The following is a 25,086-nucleotide window of genomic DNA, read 5'->3' as shown; positions in this document are numbered from 1 at the left end:
AAATGGAAAAACAAAGACGGACAATTTATTTTTAGATGACAAGCACTGATACCATCAATATCAAGAGAACTTGATTTCAATTTCTTAACAGATGCAATTACAGCGTCAACTGAAACGGGAATAACTTGTGCCTGAGTCAGGGAAGGCGGGAGAACCGAATCAAGCAGTTTCGAATAAAGCGCGTGCACTGCATAATTCACTTTGGAAAATATAACTGAATAGTGGTCAGACCATGCGGAAGGCGTAATGGGGCAATTAGGATTTGCCGAGTTATTTAAATTAGCTGAATTAATCACTTTGTCCCATTCTTTCTTATTGGTAGGATAGTCTAACCCTTTGTAACGGCTCGATCGCAGACATTTCTTGAACTCACTCTTAGTTTTTTGTTTTATTTCAAACACATTCCCAGCTAATGGTCGACCGTTAGCAACCCATATACGCAGCCACAATTTGGCTTTATTTTTCACACTTTTCAGCTCAGGGTCACACGACCAGATTGGTTTCCTTGTACTTTTCCTCACTCGCTCCCGAGGGACAGCAACCTCCTCAGCGCGTTTTAAACACCACACGATTTGGTTGTAATAATGATTCAGATCTTAATTACTTTTAGTAGGACTAACACTCAGATGGAGTAGATGAAAAGGTACACGTAAAGAACCAAGGAGAATGGCCAGGGTTGAAATATATAATGGCATATTAACATTGTTCCAATTGCTCCGCACAAACCATTTAGAGGCAGGAGCACAAGCCTGGTCAGTACTATCTTTTCTAATCGAAAAGCATAGCGATAAAGGAAGGTGATAAATATCTTGCTCATCTTCGTGGACATGCACTGTTGAAGATGTAATGAACGGGGAACAAATCAAGTGATCAATATCCGATAAGCTGCCGGAATTATGCACATACGAGAAAGGTAGATCCTTCGCAATTATTCTGTAATCAGGGAGACAATCAAGTAGGTTCACAGTACGAGCAGAATCACGTTTTACATCAGTGTTCATATCTCCAATAATAATAAATTCGTACCCATTTTTGCTTATACTTTGAAGGAGAGTTTTTAAACTAGACCATGCTTTGGAGAATTTATTAAGCGATGTCATATTCTTCCCATCGTGAGGCAGGTAAGTGTTTATCAATACGGTTTTACCAAGTCTTATAGCCAATAAATGTTCATCAGAGAAATAGCATGACGGGGACAGAAAGCTGAGCTTTTGTTTTATAATACATGCTAAACCCCCTGAAGGCCCTCCAAAAGTAGATTTAGCATTTGTTGTGAAAACAAAGTGGGCGGAACTGCGGCGCAGGAAATTAGTACTCGTTGCGGTCAAAAGATGTTCCTGAAAGCATACAATGTCAAACTTACTGTACAGTTCATCAATGGTCAGGTCCTTGTTTTTCGTCCCATTAATATTGAAGGACACTAGTGAAACTGATTCAGACATTAGTTCGTTTTCGGTGAACCTGAGTGAGCCTGAGGCCTCTTAGCAAAGAATGGCGCGTGATACCTGATGACAAAGATGCAGCAAAGTCTCTTGTTGAATCGCTAAACACTGCTACAGACACTGATGCACGGCTGAAGACTCCCACTCATTGTGGTATTATAAGACAAGTTCCCAATGAGATCTTGCCGAACGGTCTATGTTCTATGATTAGGAATTGTATGAAAGCCGAAAGAATTCGACAAACTCGCTCTTACAAGCTTGTCTTTGAAAGTAAGGACGAAATACAAGTAGCAATGAACAACCCTATAATTCTGGGCTATGAGAGCTTCCGAATAGACATTTATGAGTATTTGCCAATGAGGTATTTTCAGTGCAAAGAGTACGGTCACGCTGCTAAGGGCTCTAAAAACGTATTCGCTGTTCCCGTTGCAGTGGCAATCATGCAAACAAAAAAGCTGTACTGCTGTACTGTTGTACTGAAGTGTGCTCTCTGTAAGCAGACAGTGCTACAGTTTTAAGTGTCCTGTAGCCAGAAAGCTCATGATGACGCCATGACCAACTATGAGCTAAAAGTTTCTTCGTGGAATCGGAATGGTGGTGTAGTCAATAAACTCATTGATTGAGAGCTTGATGTCTTTCAACGACGTTTTGTGTCTACAAGTACATTTCCTTTCAGTCGACTCACTCTCACTGTTAAAAGCGGATGACAAAACTCACGGTTTCGCGGTGCCAGCTAAGAATTCAGGCAGAGGAAGACCTTCCAATGGACTGGCCATACTAATCAGTTCTCACCTTTCGGCATCAGCATTTGTCAAAAAGGAGTGTTTCCTTGGCATAAAAATTGCAAATCTGATAGTATACTGCTACTACTTACCAACTGATTATAAGAACTTGGCTTCCGAAAAAAATTTCTCTCGCGTAACATTAAAGATGGCTAAATCTTTGCAGCAGTGTTCCTGTGCATCTCATCGTGTTATCCTCGCCGGGGATGTGAACTATTGACCGCTCAGTGCCAGATCACTCAAGATCTCAAATACTTCTGTCTGCTCTATCCAATCTGTATGTTGTCCCAAATGACCATTCATATACGTATATCCACAACTCCGGGGTGAAGAGTTCGCTTGATTTCATGCTCTGCTCGAATGGCATGACTGCGAATGGCTCAAGCCATGTTGACTTTAGCATATCGGTATCGGATCATTTACTAATTACCAACTCTTTTGTCATTGATAGTGTTCTCTTTAAAAAAGATGAAAAGAGAAGGAAGTGGGATTTCAAATGTGACTGGAAGAAAATTAATGATGCTATATATAAAGCAGAGCTTGATGCCACACTTGACAAAATTAAGATACCTTTCCAACTGCTGCAAAAATCCTTAGAAATGACTGAGTCGGAGAAAAAAAAAATTCTAATCAACATTTACTGTAATGAAATCGCACATGCAATGCGTATTGTTGAGCGTTGTCCCGTTCCTATATGTAAAGTTCGTCTGGGTTCAGGAATACCTGGCTGGTTAATAAATCTAGCTTTACAGGAAAGTTGCAGATCTTCAAAGTTTTGGCACAAAATATGCGATCGGATACAGAATATGCGACTGCGATCGGCTGAAATCTGGTGCCGGTAATGACACGATTATATACCAAACGTCGTTTTGCTAAGCGTCTCGCCAATCACAAAGCTGAGGTTATTGACTGCAGGAGCGAGCGTCTCGTGACTAACACAAATGAAATCTGGAGATTCATCGAGGGAAAAAAGTCAAAAGGTATCGCTTCAGAGCTTCCAAGTGAGAGTGATTGGATCAACTATTTCACCAGCAAATTTTCTCCACCTGATCCCGTGTTAGAAACCCGCTATGAATCGCTACTAGTGGATAGTCTAGTTGATACTGAATCAGATACTGGTTTCGTAGTCACGGCCTTTGATATTTACAGTGCTATCATTCACCTTAGAAAAAAGTTCTCGCGTGGTTATGATCAATTATGTGGTTTTCATTTATTACATGCAAGTGATAAGCTGTTGCAGCCTCTACATTTGTTTTACCAAATCATTTTTAATTCTAGTATTGTCCCCGATTCTTTTTGAGCTGGTAAATTGACTCCTGTTCCAAAAAAAGATAAAAATAGCCAGCAATGTTGTTCCTATAAACCTATAACAGTTTCTTGTGTTCTATGTAAATTGCTGGAGTTATTAGTGATTGAAGGACGTATATAAGACTTGTTCAATTCCGGACAATCATTTTGGATTTAAAGAAGGCTATAGTCGGGAATACGTGCATTATGTACTTGTCAACGTTTTGATGGATACAGAAAAAAGTGGCGACTTCCTCGTCCTTGCGGCTCATGATTTCTCTCGTGCTTACAATTCTAGTGTGCATTCCCATTTGCTGTATAGTGCGCAGCATCAAGGTCTTTATCATTCAGTTGTGCGGGTATTTCAAAATCTGTATGCAAAATTATATAATACATACTCGTCATGGTTACATAATAAGGTAAGCCGTAATTCGAGTTTGGAAAGAAATCCGCTAGGGCTGGGTAACTTCGCCACCACCTTTTAATATTAGTGTGGTTGCACCCCAGAAAAAGGCTAGAATTAGTTTGTTTTTAAAGGTTTAAACCTTTCCATACACAATTACGCTGACGATGTCCTGAATTTAAGTAGAACTGTATCGTCTGTGAAGGAAAATTTTTCTGTGCTTACTAGGGAATATGTCGAAATTGGTCTCAATTTTATGCTTCGAAGCGCGAGGTCCTTGCTTTTGGCAAATCTGTCGGTGATGCTGGATGCGTATAGTTAGAAAATCAGAGTGTTCATTTATCTGCTTGTATTAAGTATCTAGGTCTCCCGATAGGGGGTGGTGTAAAAACGACAAGGGCTCTCCTTGTCTCTCATCTAAGTGAGAAACTTCGAAAAGCGTTTGGTGTGATAGCTTGCTGTAAAACTAGCTACAGCAGGCGTATTCTTGTCCGTGTGTAAATACTTTTGCGATGCCTCATGTCCTCGCATTGACTCCATTTTGGAATGTGTTTACGGCTTCTGATACAAAGACTATTAGATCTCTATATTTTCGTTTCGCGAAATTTCTCTTGTGTATACCCCTATGGGACAGAAACAAAAGGCTAGTGACAGCCTAAGGGTTAACTGAGCCACTAATCGTGGCTGAGGAGTGTCACGGTCTCTTTTTTTCTAAGCTTGATAGAACAAACAGCCTCCATCCTGCTATGTGTTAGTAGAAATATTTGAATCAATTCTTTGTAGTATATATTTTTTTGTGAGTGTGTTCTTTGTTTGGTTTTTTGTTTTTTTTGGTAATCTCATCTACTCCATATTGAGCCCTTATGTGTGTTTTTTTTCGGGGGGGGGGGGGCAATAAATATATTGATTGATTGATTGATTGAATATACAAGAACCTACTTTTTATGTTGTTTAAATTAAAAAACAAAACAAAAAAAGAAACAAGTTTCTTCAACTGAAAATAAGGAGCAACATTCAAACTTAAAACGAACAGATAATATTCTGTATATGAAGGGAGACGCCCCCTCCTCAACGCCTTGCTCTTCACGCGAAAGTTTATTAATACTTTAAAAAATATTCTTATTCTAATTAAATCGCCCTCAAGTTTCAGGAGGCATTTAAAAAAAATTAGGACAGAAAGTCAAACTTAACCGTAAAGAGCGAGGCATTGAGGATGGGGCACCCCAACTCATATACGGAATAATTTCTGTTCATTTAATTTTCAATGTTGTTGCTTACTTTCAGTTGAAAAACAAATTATTTAATTTCTGATTGTTTTTGAAATAATGCCAGGAAAGCCACCTCCCCCTCCATGGAAAAAAACTCTCAAATAAAATCCCCCTGCCCTTAGAAACTTCCCCTCAGAAAATTCCCTCTTCACAGAAAATTCTTTCCCAGAAAATTTCTTGCAGAAATTCTGTCTGGAAAATTCTCCTTAGAATACATTCATTTGAAAATAAGACTCATTTTTCATTTAATTTGGATCATTTTTCAAATCATGCCAGAAACTTCCCCTCTGCAGAAAACTTTTCATGGAGATCCCCCCTTCAATAAAAAGTTTCGCCAGTGGAAAACTCCCCACGGAGAATTTCTCCCGCTGAAAATCCCTCCCCCATGGAAAAATCCCCCTTCCAGACAGTTTCAATCGCTTTGAAAATTTCACCAGGGAAATTTACCCAGAACATTAAATGTAAAATTGAGTCGCCAAAGATAAATGAAAAGAATGTCATATAGGAAAAGTTTCGCCCGTGGAAATTTCCCCCACAAAGAATTTCTCCCGCGGGAAATCCCTCTCCCATGGAAAAATCTCCCTTCCCAGACAGTTCCAACCACTTTAAAAATTTCACCAGGGAAATTTACCTAGAATGTTACTCATAAAATTAAATTACACATAGAAAGTAAGACAAATGAAAAGAATTTTGTACAGGAATTCTGACAAATTCCCCGTATAAAATTCTGCCTTGAAATTTCATACCCGGAAACCTCCCTCTCCACAGAAAAATCTGCTCGTGGAAATTCATCCGCGATGAAAATTCCCCATCCTCAAAAAATGTCTGTATAATTTCCAGCAACAAAAACTATATGTAAACAATGGGCAAATTTCATAACTTATAGCCCTTTACCCAGGGGCTGTGAGGCTCACGTGGTCCCCAGAGGCATGGTTATTTGACCTTTCAACTATGTTGAACAAAAGGACAATCTCAAAACTCTGAGCGGGTGACTTTGGGCAAAAAGGGGACGTGACAGGGGTGCTAGTGGCTCTCCAATCTTTTAGGTCAGTTAAAAAGGATTTCATAAATTTTAATTTCTGTTTAAATGACTCCTCTCCTAATATTCCTGGATCACCCCACGAAAGAAAAATTCTACTAGAATTATCTTCAACCGGGACAGCCAAAAAAATTAATTGCACTGCCACTGATAAATATTCAATTTCAACACAAGAAAATAACTTTACTCGGCCAAATTTAAATCTCGATTGCAATTCTCAATTTCATGAGAAAATATATTTTCATTCTTTAGTTGAAATTTTCCAGTACCCAGAGCTGGAACTTTCTGGCACCCAAGTTTCCATTCAGAAAAATATAGCGTCATCATCATTGTCATCTCCACGTTCAAGATTAACATAAAGGGGCTCTTGCGAATATTACATTGAAGGAAAACCAAAGTTGAAAACTCTTACCTATCGAGTTCTTCTTTCAGTTGTGAACGAGCAATAAATGCACTATCCCGTCGAATTTCTCGGATTGCACCTTTCATTTCTCGTTTATATTGCTTTGTCAGCTTTTGTTGCTCAAACTTGGCTGGGTTTCCGTTATTATGTTTCTTCCTCCCATCATAACTGAAAGAAAACTAGAATGTTGGTAAAAGTGACAGAACATTAACTTGTCTTGAAAAATCTGTCTCATGATGATAAAGAAAAAGCTTAACTTTGTACCTTCTGAAAGCAATTAGACACCATATTCAGCCTTTCTTCACGTCAATATGGCACAGAAAAAGGCTGTATTTGTCAATCACTGGATGTTGAAAAATTCTTTATGAACATTAAAATCTTGAAACAACTCAAAATTTCAAAGAATAAAACTCTAAAAATAAAAACCAGGAAAAAAGGGACAGGCGGGGTTCACTGACGAGAAATATACATACATATACATACAATAGATGATTGCATAACACACGATAAAACATATTTTATGAAAACCGTAGCCTCAAGATGGTTGAGAGTCAAATCCACAAAAGGTTAAGATATATTAAAAAGAACTTGCAACAAAAGATATGGACCCCCCCCCCCTAAAAAAATGATAAATTAAATCAAGAACAATTTTTAAGAAGAACCCGATGAAAGTTCTGATCACAAATAAGTTCAACATGATTATTTTACAAGTATTTAGTAGTTTAATGATTTATGTGTTACTTGATTTGTTTTTGATTCAGATGGTAAACAAATACGACTAATTGTTATTTTTCCTTCTTCACAATATGGGTTTGTTATAGTGGCAATCTAGCCTTTCACAAATTTTCAGTGGAAGACCTGACTCCTCTGCCTTTGAGGTTAATTATCAGTATATGCATAACATTATTCTTATTATTTTTAGGTCTTCTATATCTCTACGTTTATTAGTTTCCAAAACATTGATGAGCCCTCGGTTTAGTTCAGTATTTTTATTCTGATAAAAAAAAACATTAAATAAAATACTGAAAGTAAGCAAACAACAAAATATATAGACAACCAACAAAGAAATGTATAATACACAAATACTCTCGCCGTTGTTAGGGGACTCGTGCAAAATTTTGCCAAATAGGGAATGAGCGGCCTTAAAACAGCACCACAACTAGCTCATTATCTGATGATGCGAGCAACTCAGACAGAGAATCACAAAAAGGTAGATGTCACTGATTAATCGATGGCAAACAGAAATCCTCACACAACCCAGTAGCACTGAAATGCAGAAAACGTAGAAATTCAATATACACGACTATAAGATTACGCAACCCACTAATCGTAAATATCTATACAAAGACAGCTGAAAAATATTGGTATAATATGCCAGAAAATAAAGCTTTAGCATTAGTAGAGAGAACCGACGGGGTGGCAGATTTCCTTTAAGATATATTGACCTAAAAAAATTAAAAGCCATTTTCTACATGTTGTTAAGTCCGGTATAATTAGATATATCTGATTCTCAAATCTATTTCCCCTCTCCTTGGAGAAGTGATTTCGTAATTTACAAAAGATTTTAGCTTGACTTTCGGAAAATAATCTATAAACTAGTTATTCCGCCTAACCTATTTCTCTAACAAGGATCACATGCTACAAAAGACTCTTGAAACGATAAAAGCTAGGTCAACACATTTTGAAATTTCCATATAAAGTCTTAACTAACTGACTATAAAAGCAAGGGAAAATACATCTGAAAAAGATGTAGCTTCCAATGTAAGAAAAACAAATCTTAAGTGCAGAAAAATAATATGAACAATATTTGAGCATATATATATATATATATATATATATATATATATATATATATATATATATATATATATATATATATATATATATATATATATATATATATATATATATATATATATATATATATATATATATATATATATATATATATATATATATATATATATATATATATATATATATATATATATATATATATATATATATATATATATATATATATATATATATATATATATATATATAAAGAAATTCACAGGAAATCGTAGTATATTTAACATTTTAGGAGGGGCTCAAAACCCTCTGTGTACTTGTTTGATCAGGGATGAGTGCAGGAAGTGGTGTAGAGAGGGGTGGCATTTTGGGAGGATACAAAGTTGATTAGAAACAGAAAATTAGCAGGTTATTTGGAAAATATAATATACAATAGGAAAAGCAGGAAAATAAGCATAGGAAAGGTAAGAAAGCATTAAAATGAATCAGCGAATTATATTGAAAATAAAAAAAAATATCTATTAAAGATTTGGAAGGGGACCTGGACTCCCTGGATTCACACATATCTGCTTGCAGCAGAAAGAAATCTTGAAAGTACTTCAGAGTGCTTGATTATGCTAATTTATTTGACGAAAAACTGAGAATATTGATGAACACAAAATGTCAGTCTTCAGGCTCTTTAATTTCAATGGTGAACCATGTGAAGATAAGGCGCATCTTCCATCTTTTTAGATCATATTAGCTGAAAAAAATACCTATTGTTGCATCGAGTTTTCTCAATGCTATTGCTATTAAACATGTATTTTAACCGCTACGTCTATCAAGTATGTATGCATGAATTTATTTTATAAGAGGTTACATTTGGACATTGGGTGGGTTAAAGTAAAAGAAAGAACCAAAAAAAAGACTAATTATATGAGAAATAATGCATATCATGAGAAATTATAGTATTTTTTAGATTTAATGAGGGACCAAAGCCCTCTTGTGCACATACTTGGAATGGGGAGGGAAGAGATCATGACAAGGATTTAAAGAAAATTAGAATTTCTTGGGAAGGGGTAAAGAGTGTATCTTATGATAGAATGGGTTAAAGCAGGAGCATGAGAGCCTGTGTGGTCCTCAGACAGTTTGGTGTACTGAGTTGCTAGTATAACCGGTAGCAATAAATGTATCCGTGCGTGTGCAGGTTTTCCTTAGCACTGAACAAGTTAAAAATGAGATGAAAAAATAAGTAAGTAATTAACAAATCAACCTAATAAGCTAATCAACCGAGGAACATGAAAACCAATACTGAATAATCTCCAAATCATGAGGATGGACAAAAGGTATAGAAATCCAAAAAACATAAACTGAAAGGACATAAAAAAGCAGAAATGCAACTTTGTTACGATAAGCATACGAGGGTCGAATTCTTTGCCATAGCAGGCATGGTGAGCGGAAGGAGGAAACTTCAGGCTATATTCACGCAGGCAAAAGGGCAAAATTGCAGAGCGGTGCTTACGAGGGTAAAAAACAATGCATATCTCCTAAAAAGAACACTGAGAACAACAATTTCATACTTCTCGAGCGTTTCAGATTCAGAAATCATTTGTTTCAGAGTGGGTTACTACTACCGTCGCTTCTGCCCCTCAAAATTTTACTAGAATTCGGCCGTCTAAACTTAAATAAGTTCAGCACAAAAAGATTTTAAGTTAAATGTGCAATAAATGAATGTTGCACAGTTGTACTGATCAGTAATGTCTACAAAATCGCTAGATACAAAATTTAACCCCTGCATTTGGTGAAAGATTATTGTTTGCTTTTACTGTAGCCCTAAAAACATGCATCAACTATGTCAGGAGCAGATGGCTAGTGCATACATTTCCAGGTCTTGGGGGGGGGGCGTGCAAAAACGCAAGAAGCGTTTTACAGTTTTTCATGACGTCAAAATAGGCTTCATAATTTTTAATATTTAATTATTTTTGAAGAAACTGCAACTTAAAAAAATTTTGTGACAATACTATAACCTGGTTTTACCCTCTGTCCAGGGAGTGACGGAGGCGAGCTTCGATTTGTAAACCCTTTATGCTAGTATTAAACAACAAAAAAAAACACAATTTTTTTAACTGCAAGCAAGGAGCGACATTATAACTTAAAACGAACAGAAATTACCCCGTATATGAAAGGGGTTGTCCCCTCCGTAACGCCTCGCTCTTTACGCTAAAGTTCGACTCTGTCACAACTCTACTTTTCAAAACAACAGAAAAAACTTTAGCGTAAAGAGCAAGGCGTTGCGGAGCGGACAAACCCTTTCATATACGGAGTTATTCCTGTTCGTTTTAAGTTTTAATGTCGCTCCTTACTTGCAGTTAAAAAAACTTTTTTTTTTGTTTAATTTCTGAACGTTTCTGAATTAATATCATGTTTTGATTTTGGCTCACCGCACATGAATAATTAAAACGAAATTTGCATATTAATTATTTTTTTTGCTAAATGGCTTTCTCATAGTTTAGCACGGATGATTTTGATGAGAAAAGGGGTGAGGGAGGAGGCCTAGTTGCCCTCCACTTTTTGGCTACTTAAAAATGCAACTAGTTTTTTTGTATTTTTTGTTCAAACGTTTTTGTTAGCAATAAACATACGTACCTTACGAATTGACTTACGTAACGAACTTCTATATTTGTGTATTTTTATTACGTACATGAGGGGGTTTGCCCCCTCGTCAATACCTCGGTCTTTACAAAAAAGCTTGAATTTCATCCCGAATCATTAAGAATGACCCCTAAATCACAAAGGCCGTAGAATAAACAGTTGAAACTACTAAAAATACTTTAGTGTAAAGAGCAAGGTATTGTGGAGGAGACGTTTTAGGTTTTAATGCTACTCATTACTTCCAGGAGAATTTTTTTTTTTATTTAGTTTCTTATTGTTTTTTTTTTTAAATAATGTACGAAAATCCTTCATGGGAATTCTCTTCCCTCATGAAAAATTCCTCTATGGGAAGATCCTCCCACGTAACCCCCGACCCACTCCCACCACAACGTGAAAAAGTCCCCCTGAAAACGTCTGTACACTTCATAATAACCATTACTATATGTAAACAATGGTCAAAGTTTGCAACTTGCAGCCCTCCCCTGGGGACTGTGGGGGATTAAGTCGTCCCCAAAGACATAGTTATTAGGTTTTCGACTAGTCGATATCTCAGAATTTTGATCCGGTGACTTTGGAGGAAAATGTGTGTGGGAGGGGGCCTAGGTGCCCTCCAATTTTTTTGGTCACGTAAAAGGGCACTAGAACTTTTAATTTCCGTTGGAATGAGCCCTCTCGCAACAATCTATGACCACTGGGTCGATACGATCACCACTGGGAAAAAAACAAAACAAAAAAAAAGCAAAAGCAAAAAGGCTTCTGGCAAAAAAAAAGCAAAAACACAAAATTCCACATTTTTGGAGATAGAAGCTTGAAACCGTATCAGTAAGGTTCTCTGATACGCTGATTTTCGTTAAGTTTCCATGACTTTTAGGGGGTGTTTCCCCTTATTCTCTAAAATAAAGCAAATTTTCTCAGCCTCGTAACTTTTGATGCGTAAGACTAAACTTGATGAAACTTATATATTTAAAATCAGTATTAAAATGTGATTCTTTTGATGTGACTATTGATATCAAAATTCCGTTTTTTTTAGTTTCGGTTACTATTGAGCCAGGTCGCTCCTTACTACAGTTCGTTACCACGAACTGTTTGATCATTGTCTGCAAGACACAGAGCTTAAATTCGGGAAGACATAGGCTCAAATTCCATCACTCAAGTAAAATTTTCGCTCAGCTGAACGTTCTTTTCTGTTGAAATGTCGAATAAATATCTTTTATGTTAATACCTATAATAAAATGGGAGTGCTATTCAGCAATAGAAGGTTTAATCTAGGCTTTGATAAAACGTTGTTTTTTTTTTTTCTAGATCGGATTGACATAAGGGTTTCAACCTGAATTTTTCACGCTGACAGTGAAATAAAGATCACAAAGTAAATTTTTCAAGTTGACAGCGACAAAAGAGTTTCGACCTGAATTTTGCAAGCTGATTTCTTTTTGTCTGGAAGTTTTAGTAAGAGTAAAGTTGTCATAATTTCTCTATGCTAAACAAAAAAAAACTTTTAGTTTTAATTGATTAGAATTCCAAGCACTAATGTACAAAGGAAGCAAAAGCACAACTACCAGGTGTCTTGACAGTTCAACTGGAGAAATTTGTTAGGACAATAGAAGAAAAATAGCCAAATCCTACCTTTCTTCAAATTTAGGCTCAAATAACTTGAGCATCTTTGGCTTTCTCTCAGGATGAACTAGTCTTTTTCTTGTCACTTTTCCATTTGTTTTTTCTTTAAGATTAGCTATTGATTTTTTAACATCTTCGGGGTACCTACAAGAAGGAAACTGATTTACAATCTCTTTGAAAAGTGATTTACATATTGAAATTCTCTAGAAAAAAAGCTTTGAATTTTAACAAAATTTTAAATGTTTCAAAGCTAACAAAGCGTAAAGATATGAAACAATATTAATTCATTCACGATCTTGAAAGAGTGAAAAATTGGATTCGAAAGTAAAAAATAATCGAAATTAAACTAAAATTTGAACGATTTTGCTTCCATGGAAAGAGGAAAAAATAGTCTTGGACCGAATTCTATCCTAGTATTAAATAGAAAAATTCGTCTTATTTACTGCAATTGGACATGAAGAACTTGTTATCACTAATATAAAATAAATCACACCCTAACAAAAAAGATGAGTAAAAAACTTTATTGACCTAATACCTAAAATATTATTATAGAACAAAAAAAAAAAAAACAACAATAATAACAGAAATACAGTTTCTTTTTCCCCGACGAAAATTGTGAGATAACTAATCAATTGGAAATTTTCAGGGAACTTATATAGAAGACTCTTATATCTCGTAAATTCAGTAGGCTGCTGCATTCCGGCATATAATTTTCCAAGGCAATTAGGTGGAATCCAACAAAATGAAGAGCTTGTCTAGCCAAGAGTTTAAGGTATACCTCAGGTAAGAGATTTTTTCCCATCAATATTGTGTTTTTGTTTTCTTTTTAACACTGAGTTGACTTCAAAAAAAAAAATTGACACTAAAAAGTTGATGCATTGGTCTTTAACAAATGATTTTTTTTTTTTTTATGAGGTTTATTTGCGGTTTTTTCCCTTTTTCTGGTTAGCCTTATTCCTCCCTGATAGTTCGATGTACGAGTAGAATATTTTCTACAAAACTTGATATTTACCAACAAAAGTACAAGTCAAAAAGTATAAAAGCCTTTACTTCAAGCACTGGCCTAATAGCCTACACCTAAGGAGAGTTTAGGGAGAAAACGCTAGTTAGGGAGAGTTTCAAGTCAAAAATCAGAATAAGTATCTTACATGTTTTCCATTCCTTTCTGTATTAAATAAGGGCCAAATTATTTCTGATGTTGCTTACCAGGGTCTAAGAGGAAAGTACCCCCCTCTCAAACATACAACCTTTATCTAGTTCACACAAAATAAACATTTACTGACTTCAATTACTATTTGTTTTTAGTGTTCTCATGCGGAGAGGAGCGGTTATTGCTTCTTGCCCTTTCTTTTGGATGCCATTGGGTCAGAAAACAAAAATCAATAGAATCAAGAAGAAACACAAAAATGCGGCTTTGAGAAAATAAGACCCTTTGTTTAATTTGTATTTATAAAAATAAAAACAAGGTTTTTCAAGAGGTCCAACTTATTTATAAGTTTTCGCTTCGCTCCTATAATCCTGTTTGGTACTTCCCGTTCTTTCTACAAAATCTACGAATTCAGTTTTGATTCTATAACTTATTAAATAAAAAAAAAAAACAAGTTTTTTTAACTGAAAGTAAGGAGCGACATTAAAAAACTGAAAACGAACAGAAATTACTTCATATATGAAAGGGGCTGCTTACTCATCAACGCCCCGCTCTTTACGCTAAAGTTTGACTCTCTCTCAACTCTTTTTTTAAAACAGTAAAAAATTTTAGCGTAAAGAGCGGGTGTTGATGAGGAAGCAGCCCCTGTCATATACGAAGTAATTTCTGTTCGTTTTAAGTTTTAATGTCGCTCCTTACTTTCAGTTAAAAAAAACTTGTTTTTTTTATTTCATTTCTGAACGTTTTTGAATCAATGCATGTTTTGATTTTGGCTCTCCGCAGAGGAATAATTCAAACGAAATTTGCATATTTATTATTATTTTTTGGCTAAATGGCATTCTCATAGTTTTGATCGAATTATTCTGAGAAAAAAAGAGCGGGGGAGGAAGCCTAGTTGCCCTCCAATTTTTTGGTTACTTAAAAAGGCAACTAGAACTTTTACGAATGTTTTTATATGTAAAAGATAACCATAACTTATAAATTAGCTTACGCAACGAACTTTTGTATTCTCATGTTTTTATTACATACTAGCTGTTGGGGTGGCGTTTCGCGCCACCCCAACACCTAGTTGGTGGGGCGCTTCGCGCCCCCCAAGCCCCCCCGCGCGCGTAAGTCGTTACGCGCCATATTAGTTTTTTTGTAGTTTTTACCTTTTTTAGTTTTTTTCTTCTTTTGTATTAATGCTAAAGCCAAGGTTCAAACCTGGAGCCTCTCGGACCTAGAACCTGAAACATAACGCTTTACCAACTCAGCTACTTCGGCTTGAATACATTCGTTTTGAGCAGCTTCCTCGGGTGTTGCCATTGTAGGTTCTTCAGTCATTTTGCAATTAGAAATTTCTCTTTCAACGGTCTTCTTACAATTAAAAATTTGTCTTTGAACGATATTCTTAAATACCTGTGTCCTGGTCGTCATTTATATTCCCTGTGTCCTGGTCGTCATTTGTGTCCCGGTATCCCAGTCTGTAATTTCTCTTTGAGTGTCCCGGTCGTTATTTATATTCCCTCTGTCCCGGTCGTCATTTGTGTCCCGGTCTGTAATTTCTCTTTGAGTGTTTTTTCTTTTTAGTATTTTTTAGTTTTTTACATTTTTTCTTTTTTCAGTTTTCTTTTTCTTCTTTATTTTTCAGCTTCACTATGAAATACATATCGCCGAACCTTTGTTTTTTTAACTAAAATCTGGTAGGCATTGATGACCTTATCCAAGTCAAAATCCCAAACCCAATCATCATCGCTATCATTTTCAGTTTTGATATGTTTTGACTCTCGCTGTCCAGGTGGATCTTCATCTAACTGCGCGGTTTTGCGTTCTTTCTGTTTCCTTGCTGTTCTTTTGATTCCTCGGCACGCTTTCTTTTCTGACTTTCTCTATCAGCAGCAAGTTTTTTGGCATAGACTCTTTGAGCATCTTCATCGGCTTTTGCCATTGTAAGTTCATCAGTCATTTTAAACTTAAACATTAATAGATTTCTACGTGAACATATATGTCTTAAATATCTTTAATGACTTCACCGTCATAGCAAAAATGACGACAACTAACTTCATGACGTCAGTCGACACAGAAACATGACGTCACCTGACAGACAGACACTCAGACAGACAACTTATTTTTATATATATAGATACGAGGGGGTTCACCCCTTTTCAGTACCTCGCTCTTCACACTAAAGCTTAAATTTTGTCGCAATTCATTAAGAATGGCCCCTGAATCACAAAAGCCGTAGAATAAATAATTGAAATTACTAAAAGCACTTTAGCGTAAAGAGCGAGGTATTAGGAGGAGGTAAGCCCCGCATATGCGTAACAATTTCTGTTCGTTTTAAGTTTTAATGCTGCTCCTTACTTCCAGTTGAAAAAACTTTTTCATATTTATTTTGTCATTGTTTTTTTTTTAATGCTAGAAAATCCTGCGCTCCCTTCATGGAAATTTTCTTCCCCCATCACAAATTCCTCGATGGAAAGTTCCCCCAAAATATCCCCCTCTTCTCAACCCCTCCCCCAACCAAAAAATCCACCTGAAAACGTCTGTACACTTCCCAATAACCATTACTATACGTAAGCACTGGTCAAAGTTTATAACTTGCAGCCCCTCCCACAGGGACTGTGGGGTAGTAAGTCGTCCCCAAATACATAGTTATAAGGTTTTTCGACTAGGCTGAATAAAATGGCTATCTCAGAATTTTGATCCGTTGACTTTGAGAAAATAATTAGCGTGGGAGGGGGCCTAGGTGCCCTCCAATTTTTTCGGTTACTTAAAAAGGGCACTAGAACTTTTCATTTCCGTTAGAATGAGCCTTCTCGCAACATTCTAGGATCACTGGGTCGATACGATCACCCCAGGCAACACGCATCCGTGATCTGCCTTCTGGCAAAAAATACAAAATTCCATATTTTTGTAGATAGGAGCTTGAAACTTCTACAATAGGGTTCTCTGATACTTTGAATCTGATAGTGTGATTTTCGTTAAGATTCTATGACTTTCATGGGATGTTTCTCCCTATTTTCTAAAATAAGGCAAATTTTCTCAGGCTCGTAACTTTTGATGGGTAAGACTAAATTTGATGAAACTTATATATTTAAAATCAGCATTAAAATGCGGTTCTTTTGATGTAGCTAAAGATATCCACTTTTTGGAGTTTTGGTTACTATTGAGCCGGGTCGCTCCTTACTACAGTTCGTTACCACGAACTGTTTGATAAAATTAACTCATTTAGAACCGAACTGAAACAATGGATGTTTAATATAATACTATGGACTATTACTACACTCGGGTTAATTTGTTCAAATTCTATCAGCCAATGAACTTATTTATATTGAGCTATATGTAATGGTTTTATTATACATATTACATTTAAAAGCTAAACAAAGAAGCATCCATGAGTAGAGTCGAGGTGGGATTAAAATATTTCAAATCACTACCTTTTATCATAATCTCTCTTTTCTCTCTCATTCTAACTGTGCACTGCTTTCCCTTTATTAGCCAGTTCAAATCTTAGTTAAATTACATAAAAAACTAGGTTTGTTAACTGAAAGTAAGGAGCAACCTTAAAACTTAAAACGAACAGAAATTACTCCGTATATAAAATGGGTTGTCCCCTCCGCAATCCCTCGCTCTTTACGCTAAAGCTTTTAATTGTTTTAAAAAGCAGAATTGTGGCAAAGAGTCAAACTTTAGCGTAAAGAGAGAGGGATTGTGGAGGGGACAACCCATTTCATATACGGAGTAATTTCTGTTCGTTTTAAGTTTTAATGTCGCTCCTTACTTTCAGTTAAGTGATTTCAGTTTTTATGTTATCTCTGAACGTTTTTGAATTAATGCATGTTTGATTTTGGCTCTCCACACATAAATTATTAAAATAAAATTTGCATATTAATTCCTTTTCTGGCTAAATGGCTTTCTCTTAGTTTTGATCAGACGATTTTGAGAAATAAGGGATGGGGAAGGAGGCCTAGTTGCCATGCAATTTTTCGGTTACATAAAAAGGCAACTATAAATTTTAATTTTTAACGAATTTTTTTATTAGTAAAAAATATAAGTAACTTAATAATTAACTTACGTAATAAACTTTTATATTCTTTATTTAATATTATGTATATGAGGGGGTTTGTACCCTCGTTAATACCTCCTTCTTTACACTAAATCGTAAGTTTTGTCCCAAATCTTTAAGAATGACTCCTGAATCAGAAAGGCCGCAGAATAAATAGCTGAAATTACTAAAAATAATATAGCATAAAGAGCGAGGTACTCCTCCTAAATACCTCGCTCTTTATGCTAAAGTATTTTTAGAACCCCTCATATGCGTAATAATCTCTGTTCGTTTTAAGTTTCAATGCTACTCTTTACTTTCAATTGAAAAAACTTTTCCATGTTTATTTTTTCATTGTTTTTTTATAGTAATTTTAGAAATTCCTGCGCCCTTTTCATTGAATTTCTGTTCCCCCATGACATATCTCTCCAAGGAAAGTTCCTCCCACATAAACCCCCTTCCCTCAACCCCACCTCCAAAACCAAAAAAAAACAAGAGCTAAGAGCTCATATGGCACTTGTGACGAAGCAAGAAGAGCTAAGAGCCAATAGATCATATGGTATGAGCTCTAACAAAATTCTATGAATCAATAGATTGATTTAAAAAGGAAAATAAGAGGCTTAATGCCGGTCAGGATTTAAAATAAGAGCTCTGAGTCACGATGTCCTTCTAAATATCAAAATTCATTAAGATCCCATCACCCACTCGTAAGTTATAAATACTTAATTTTTTCTAATTTTTCCTCTCCCTTTAGCCCCCCCCCGATGGTTGAATCTGGGAAAACGACTTTATCAAGTCAAACTGTGGAGCTCCCTGACACGCCTACCAATTTTCATCGTCCTAGCACGCCCAGAAGCACCAACCTCGCCAAATCACTGAGCCCCTCCCCCCAACTCCCCCAAAGAGATCGAATCCAGTACGATTCTGTCAATCACGTATCAAGGACATTTGTTTATTCTATCCACCAAGCTTCATCCCGATTCCTCCACTCCAAGTGTTTTTTCCAAGATTTCCCCCTCCAACTCCCCCCAATGTCAAAAGATCTGGTCGGGATTTGAAATAAGAGCTCTGAGACATGAATTCCTTCTAAAAATCAAATTTCATTAAGATCCGATCATCCATTTGTAAGATAAAAATACCAAATAACCAATAAATACCCCAATTTTCACGTTTTCCAAAAATTCCGGTTTCCCCCTCCAACTCCTCCCAATGTCACAGGATCTGGTCGGAATTTAGAATTAGAACTTTAAAGCACAAGATCCTTCTAAATATCAAATTTCATTAAGATCGGGTCACCCTTTCGTAAGTTACAAATACCTCAATTTTCAAAATTACCCCTCCCCCCAATTCCACCAAAGAGAGCAGATCCGGTCCGGTTATGTCAGTCACGTATCTTAGACAGGTTTCTATTCTTCCCATCCAGTTTCATCCTGGTCTCACCGCTTTAAGTATTTTCTAAGATTTCCGGTCCCCCCAACTGCCCCCCCCCCCAATTACGCTTGATCCGGTTGAGATTTGAAATAAGAGATCTGAGTTACGAGGTCCTTCTAAATATGAAGTTTCATGAAGATCCGATCACTCCTTCGTAAGTTAAAAATACGTCATTTTTTCTTATTTTTAAGAATTAAACCCCCCCCCTAAATAGAGATGATTCGTTCATATTATGTAAATCACGTATGTAAGACTTCTGATTATTTTCCCCACGAAGTTTCATCCCGATCCCTCCAATCTAAGCGTTTTCCATGATTTTAGGTTCCCCCATCCCAAACTTCCCCCAATGTCACCAGATCCGGTCAGGATTTAAAATAATTGCTTTGAGACACGATATCCTTCTAAATATCAAATTTCATTGAGATCCGATCACCCGTTCGTGAGTTAAAAATACCTCATTTTTTCAAATTTTTCAGAATTAACCCCTCCCCCAACTACCCCAAAGAGAGCGGATCCGTTCCGTTTATGTCAATCATGTATCCAGGACTTGTGCTTATTTTTCCCACCAAGTTTCATCCCTATCCCTCCACTCTATGTGTTTTCCAAGTTTTAGGTTTCCCCCTCCCAACTCCCCCCCCCAATATCACCACAACCGGTCGGCTTTAAAATAAGAGCTCTGAGCCACGATATCCTTCTAAATATCAAATTTCATTGAGATCCGATCAGTCGTTCGTAAGTTAAAAATACCTCATTTTTTCTAATTTTTCGGAAATAACCCCCCCCCCCAACTACCCCAAAGAGAGCGGATCCATTCCGTTTATGTCAATCATGTATCTATGACTTGTGTTTATTTTTCCCACCAAGTTTCATCCCGATCCCTCCATTCTAAGTGTTTTCCAAGTTTTAGGTTTCCCACTCCCAACTCCCCCCCAATGTCACCAGATCCGGTCAAGCTTTAAAATAAGAGCTCTGAGACACGATATCCTTCTATACATCAAATTTTATTGAGATCCGATCACCCGTTCGTAAGTTAAAAATACCTCATTTTTCCTAATTTTTCAGAATTACCCCCCCCAACTACCCCAAAGAGAGCGGATCCGTTCCAATTATGTCAATCATGTATCTGGGACTTGTGCTTATTTTTCCCATCAAGTTTCATCCTTATCCCTCCACTCTAAGTGTTTTCCAAGATTTTAGGTTTCCCCCCTCAATCGCCCCCCAATGTCATCAGATTCGGTCAAGATTTAAAATAAGAGCTCTAAGACACAATATCATTCCAAACATCAAATTTCATTAAGATCCCATCACCCGCTCATAAGTTAAAAATACTTCATTTTTTCAATTCTTTACGAATTAACCGCCCCCCCCACTCCCCCCCCCCAGATGGTCAAATTGGGAAAACGACTATTTCTAATTTAAGCTGGTCATGTCCCTGATACGCCTGCCAAATTTCATCGTCCTAGCTTACCTGGAAGTGCCTAAAGTAGCAAAACCGGGACCGACGACAGACCGACAGAATCGGCGATTGCTATATGTCCGTTCCGTTTATGTCAATCATGTATCCAGGACTTGTGCTTATTTTTCCCACCAAGTTTCATCCCTATCCCTCCACTCTATGTGTTTTCCAAGTTTTAGGTTTCCCCCTCCCAACTCCCCCCCCCAATGTCACCACAACCGGTCGGCTTTAAAATAAGAGCTCTGAGCCACGATATCCTTCTAAATATCAAATTTCATTGAGATCCGATCAGTCGTTCGTAAGTTAAAAATACCTCATTTTTTCTAATTTTTCAGAAATAACCCCCCCCCCCCCCAACTACCCCAAAGAGAGCGGATCCATTCCGTTTATGTCAATCATGTATCTATGACTTGTGTTTATTTTTCCCACCAAGTTTCATCCCGATCCCTCCATTCTAAGTGTTTTCCAAGTTTAGGTTTCCCACTCCCAACTCCCCCCCAATGTCACCAGATCCGGTCAAGCTTTAAAATAAGAGCTCTGAGACACGATATCCTTCTATACATCAAATTTTATTGAGATCCGATCACCCGTTCGTAAGTTAAAAATACCTCATTTTTCCTAATTTTTCAGAATTACCCCCCCCCCCCCAACTACCCCAAAGGAGAGCGGATCCGTTCCGATTATGTCAATCATGTATCTGGGACTTGTGCTTATTTTTTCCCATCAAGTTTCATCCTTATCCCTCCACTCTAAGTGTTTTCCAAGATTTTAGGTTTCCCCCCCCTCAATCGCCCCCCAAATGTCATCAGATTCGGTCAAGATTTAAAATAAGAGCTCTAAGACACAATATCATTCCAAACATCAAATTTCATTAAGATCCCATCACCCGCTCATAAGTTAAAAATACTTCATTTTTTCAATTCTTTACGAATTAACCGCCCCCCCCCCACTCCCCCCCAGATGGTCAAATTGGGGAAAACGACTATTTCTAATTTAAGCTGGTCATGTCCCTGATACGCCTGCCAAATTTCATCGTCCTAGCTTACCTGGAAGTGCCTAAAGTAGCAAAACCGGGACCGACGACAGACCGACAGAATCGGCGATTGCTATATGTCACTTGGTTAATACAAGTGCCATAAAAATCCCCTGAAAACGACTGTACACTTCCCAATAACCATTATTATATGTAAACACTGGTCAAAGTTTGTAACTTGCAGCTCCTCCCCAGGGACTGTGGGGGAGTAAGTCATTCCAAAGACGTAGTTATTATGGTTTTTGACTATGCGGAACAAAATGGCTATATCAAAATTTCGATCTGTTGACTTTGGAGAAAAAATGAGCGTGGGAGGGGGCCTAGGTGGCCTCCAATTTTTTGGTCACTTAAAAAGGGCACTAGAACTTTTAATTTCCGTTAGAATGAGCCCTCTTGCGACATTCTAGGACCACTTGGTCGATATGATGACCCCCTGGGGAAAAGAAGAAGAAAAAAAAAAAAAAAAATAAACACGCACCCGTGATTTGTCTTCTGGCAAAAAATACGAAATTCCACATTTTTGTAGATGGGAGCTTGAAATTTTTGCTATAGGGTTCTCTAATACGCCAAATGCGATGGTGCGATTTTCGTTAAGATTCTGTTACTTTTAAGGGGTGTTTTCCCCTATTTTCTAAAATAAGGCAAGTTTTTTCAGGCTCGTAACTTTTGATGACAAAGACTAAATCTGAAGAAACTTATATATTTAAAATCAGCATGAAAATCTGGTTCTTTTAATGTATATTTTAGCATCAAAATTCCGTTTTTTAGAGTTTCGTTTACTATTGAGCAGGGTCGCTCCTTACTACAGTTCGTTAGCACGAACTGTTTGATACCTACTCCGCATTTTCCCATTTCAATCACGATTAAACATAAATCTACACCTACTACAACCAACGACTCATCGGAGAGCCAAGACATCTGATGCTAAAAAGCTCTTTTACACCTTGCCTGTTCGGGGCTTCACTTTTAATCTCTTCCGTGAGGCTCCAGGTACCTTTAAATCCTTCTTACCTATTTGAAGACGTCTGAAGTTCGTTTTATCTTAATCAGATTACTTAAAAGAACAGGTTTTTGAAATCTATGACACTTCCTTACAAAACATGATGACAGTATCCTAACCTTTGTTTCATTATAGCCTCAGTGGGATCTAACCACATGTTTCCTATAGCTTATTATTATATATACGAAGTCAGACAAGAGGATATTCAAAACTGTTTTTAGGCAATTCTTCTGGAAAACATCTTACATCTTTTATTTAACTTTCCAAGGCATCGACACTGCAAAACCCTGAAAGACAAGTTTCACTGCATTGAGTATCCTAACCTTATTTCTAAGACTTATATTTTTATTTTTACAGATTTTCTTTTCTTTTTTTTACAGGAGAACAAATCATGCACCTTGGATATTCTACCTTGAAAATTTTCAAAGTAGCTACCATTATTACTAACAATGCTACCTAGGTAGATTAAGGGGAAACATTCACCGGGTCTATTTTCTCTATACCTCAAACAACCTATTATCTCAATTTAACCAAAATTTAAGCGACTTGTCTTACCATTAGTTTTTAAACCAACCGTCACGTCCAGTCTTACTACACTCCCGAAAACTCAACAGTCTTACTAACAGTTTCACTTAGCATACCCGTTCCCTCTGAGTAATCTAAGCCTAGGCGATTTATACCAACTGATATCATATCAGTGGTAGCCTTTCCTGCGCTACTTATGACCAAATCCGTTAACAAGAAATGCCTAAAAGTGAGATAAAACCGCTCTTTTCTTAGCTATTGATTTCATTCAGAGCCAACTACAGACCCAACTTCCTACCTATGCCACTCCAATATTGCTTTCAACCACAGCTTAATTCAATTAAATTCAATTTATTAATATAAGAAACTCCTATCTTGCCCATGAGAAGCTTTTGGTAGAGAGCTCTGAACTTAGCGCCTCCTCCAAGCCCGCGCTCCAACGCGTAGATCGTACTACAACACCATAGGCGGGAACACAATTTTTGTTTTGCAAACACAGCTTAGATACCAATATCAGTTTCCTGTTACCAATTAGATACCAATACCAGCTTCCTGTCTCCAGCCGCTAGCGTCGCTACCGCTCACTTTGTCCCAAAAATAAATCGAGTTTTCATAACTGTATATTGGTGTCTAAGCTGTGCTTTCAACGTAGTTGTCTGGTTTACCACGCAAGAAAATAGCATTGACTAAAACTTTTCTACCTGCTGACCACAATGCATTTTGATAGCGTATATAGTTATGAGTCCAGTCATTTAAAGACTTCCCTATAATTTCTAAAAGCATAAAAATTTTGTCAACACATCTTCTTCCTTTCCTAACAGCACACTCTTCTCCCATCATAATTTGATCTACTAAATCTTTAAGTCTCTGATCAATACTTCCGGCTTAAACCTTTTATTAGCCCTCATAGCGACAAGAAGAGAAAAAAATAGACATAAGTCCACAGAACAATATAAAAAGAGAGAAACCTTAAAACAAAAATTAAAATAGAAAAGTCCCTTTCTCAAAAAATGGGGAAAGGGCAAGATAAGAAAACTGGTAGATAAAACTTTCAACTGGGCAATTATTTTATACAAGGCTTTCTTTAATACTAATCTTTTTCCAGAGATACTATTATCAAACTTTCATTAGGTTGTAAAACACGATTTTGAGAAAAATACGGGAAAACAGAATTAATAAGGGTGTTGTATATAGGGCTGTATTAATAAATTTTGATGGATATACTTCTTGATTTCAACCACTTTCCTGAAAACTCGTGTGAGACCTTTAACGAGGATATTAATGGAGCTGTTATCAAACAAAACGACGTGGTCTAGGTTGTCATAAACGTGTTGGGCCACACTGGAGCCAAGATTTTTGAGTCTTCGAAAAAAAACTCATGGCCTTGTCGATTGAAGATTTATGTTTCGAGTTATTTTTTATGCTGTCATTTGGACTATTATCTATATTTTGCTCTTCTTCCTGTAACGACGATGGTGGAGCGGAGGTATAGGGCGAAATGCTTTCATTACTTTGACTCGCTGTGAATTGCCTCGTTTTTCCTCCTTGTCACGCATTTTCCCCTGTTGTTGTGCTCAGTCAGTAAAGTCTCTGTTTATAAGCTAGAAGTGAAAGAAGATTTATTCCACTACGAAGGAATTTGAGAAAGCATTAGAAGGGGTCACACCAGCGGGTCCTAAATAGGTAACCAACAATTAAACGAAAAACGAAAATTAATTTTGTAAACGAAAATCATGAACATCAGTTATAAAATAGCCTCTTTATAAGAAAGTCATCAGAATGAAAGTCGCTATTATAGAGGCAT

General features: G+C 36.8%; 1 protein-coding gene across 1 annotated transcript in view; it reads right to left on the bottom strand.

The window, feature by feature from the left end:
• The window catches only part of LOC136025110 (nucleolar protein 14-like), a 147,476-nt gene that overhangs the window by 9,151 nt on the left and 113,239 nt on the right, over positions 1 to 25,086 (bottom strand). Inside the window, exon 14 of the mRNA XM_065700843.1 lies at positions 6,634 to 6,792. Within this exon, the coding sequence (XP_065556915.1) occupies positions 6,634 to 6,792 (159 nt within the window). The remainder of the gene's footprint in view (positions 1 to 6,633; positions 6,793 to 25,086) is intronic.

Source organism: Artemia franciscana, chromosome 3, assembly GCF_032884065.1.
Source record: "Artemia franciscana chromosome 3, ASM3288406v1, whole genome shotgun sequence".
Taxonomy (NCBI): domain Eukaryota; kingdom Metazoa; phylum Arthropoda; class Branchiopoda; order Anostraca; family Artemiidae; genus Artemia; species Artemia franciscana.
The sequence above is the reverse complement of the archived record's forward strand: the minus strand, read 5'-3'. Positions and strand labels throughout refer to the sequence as shown.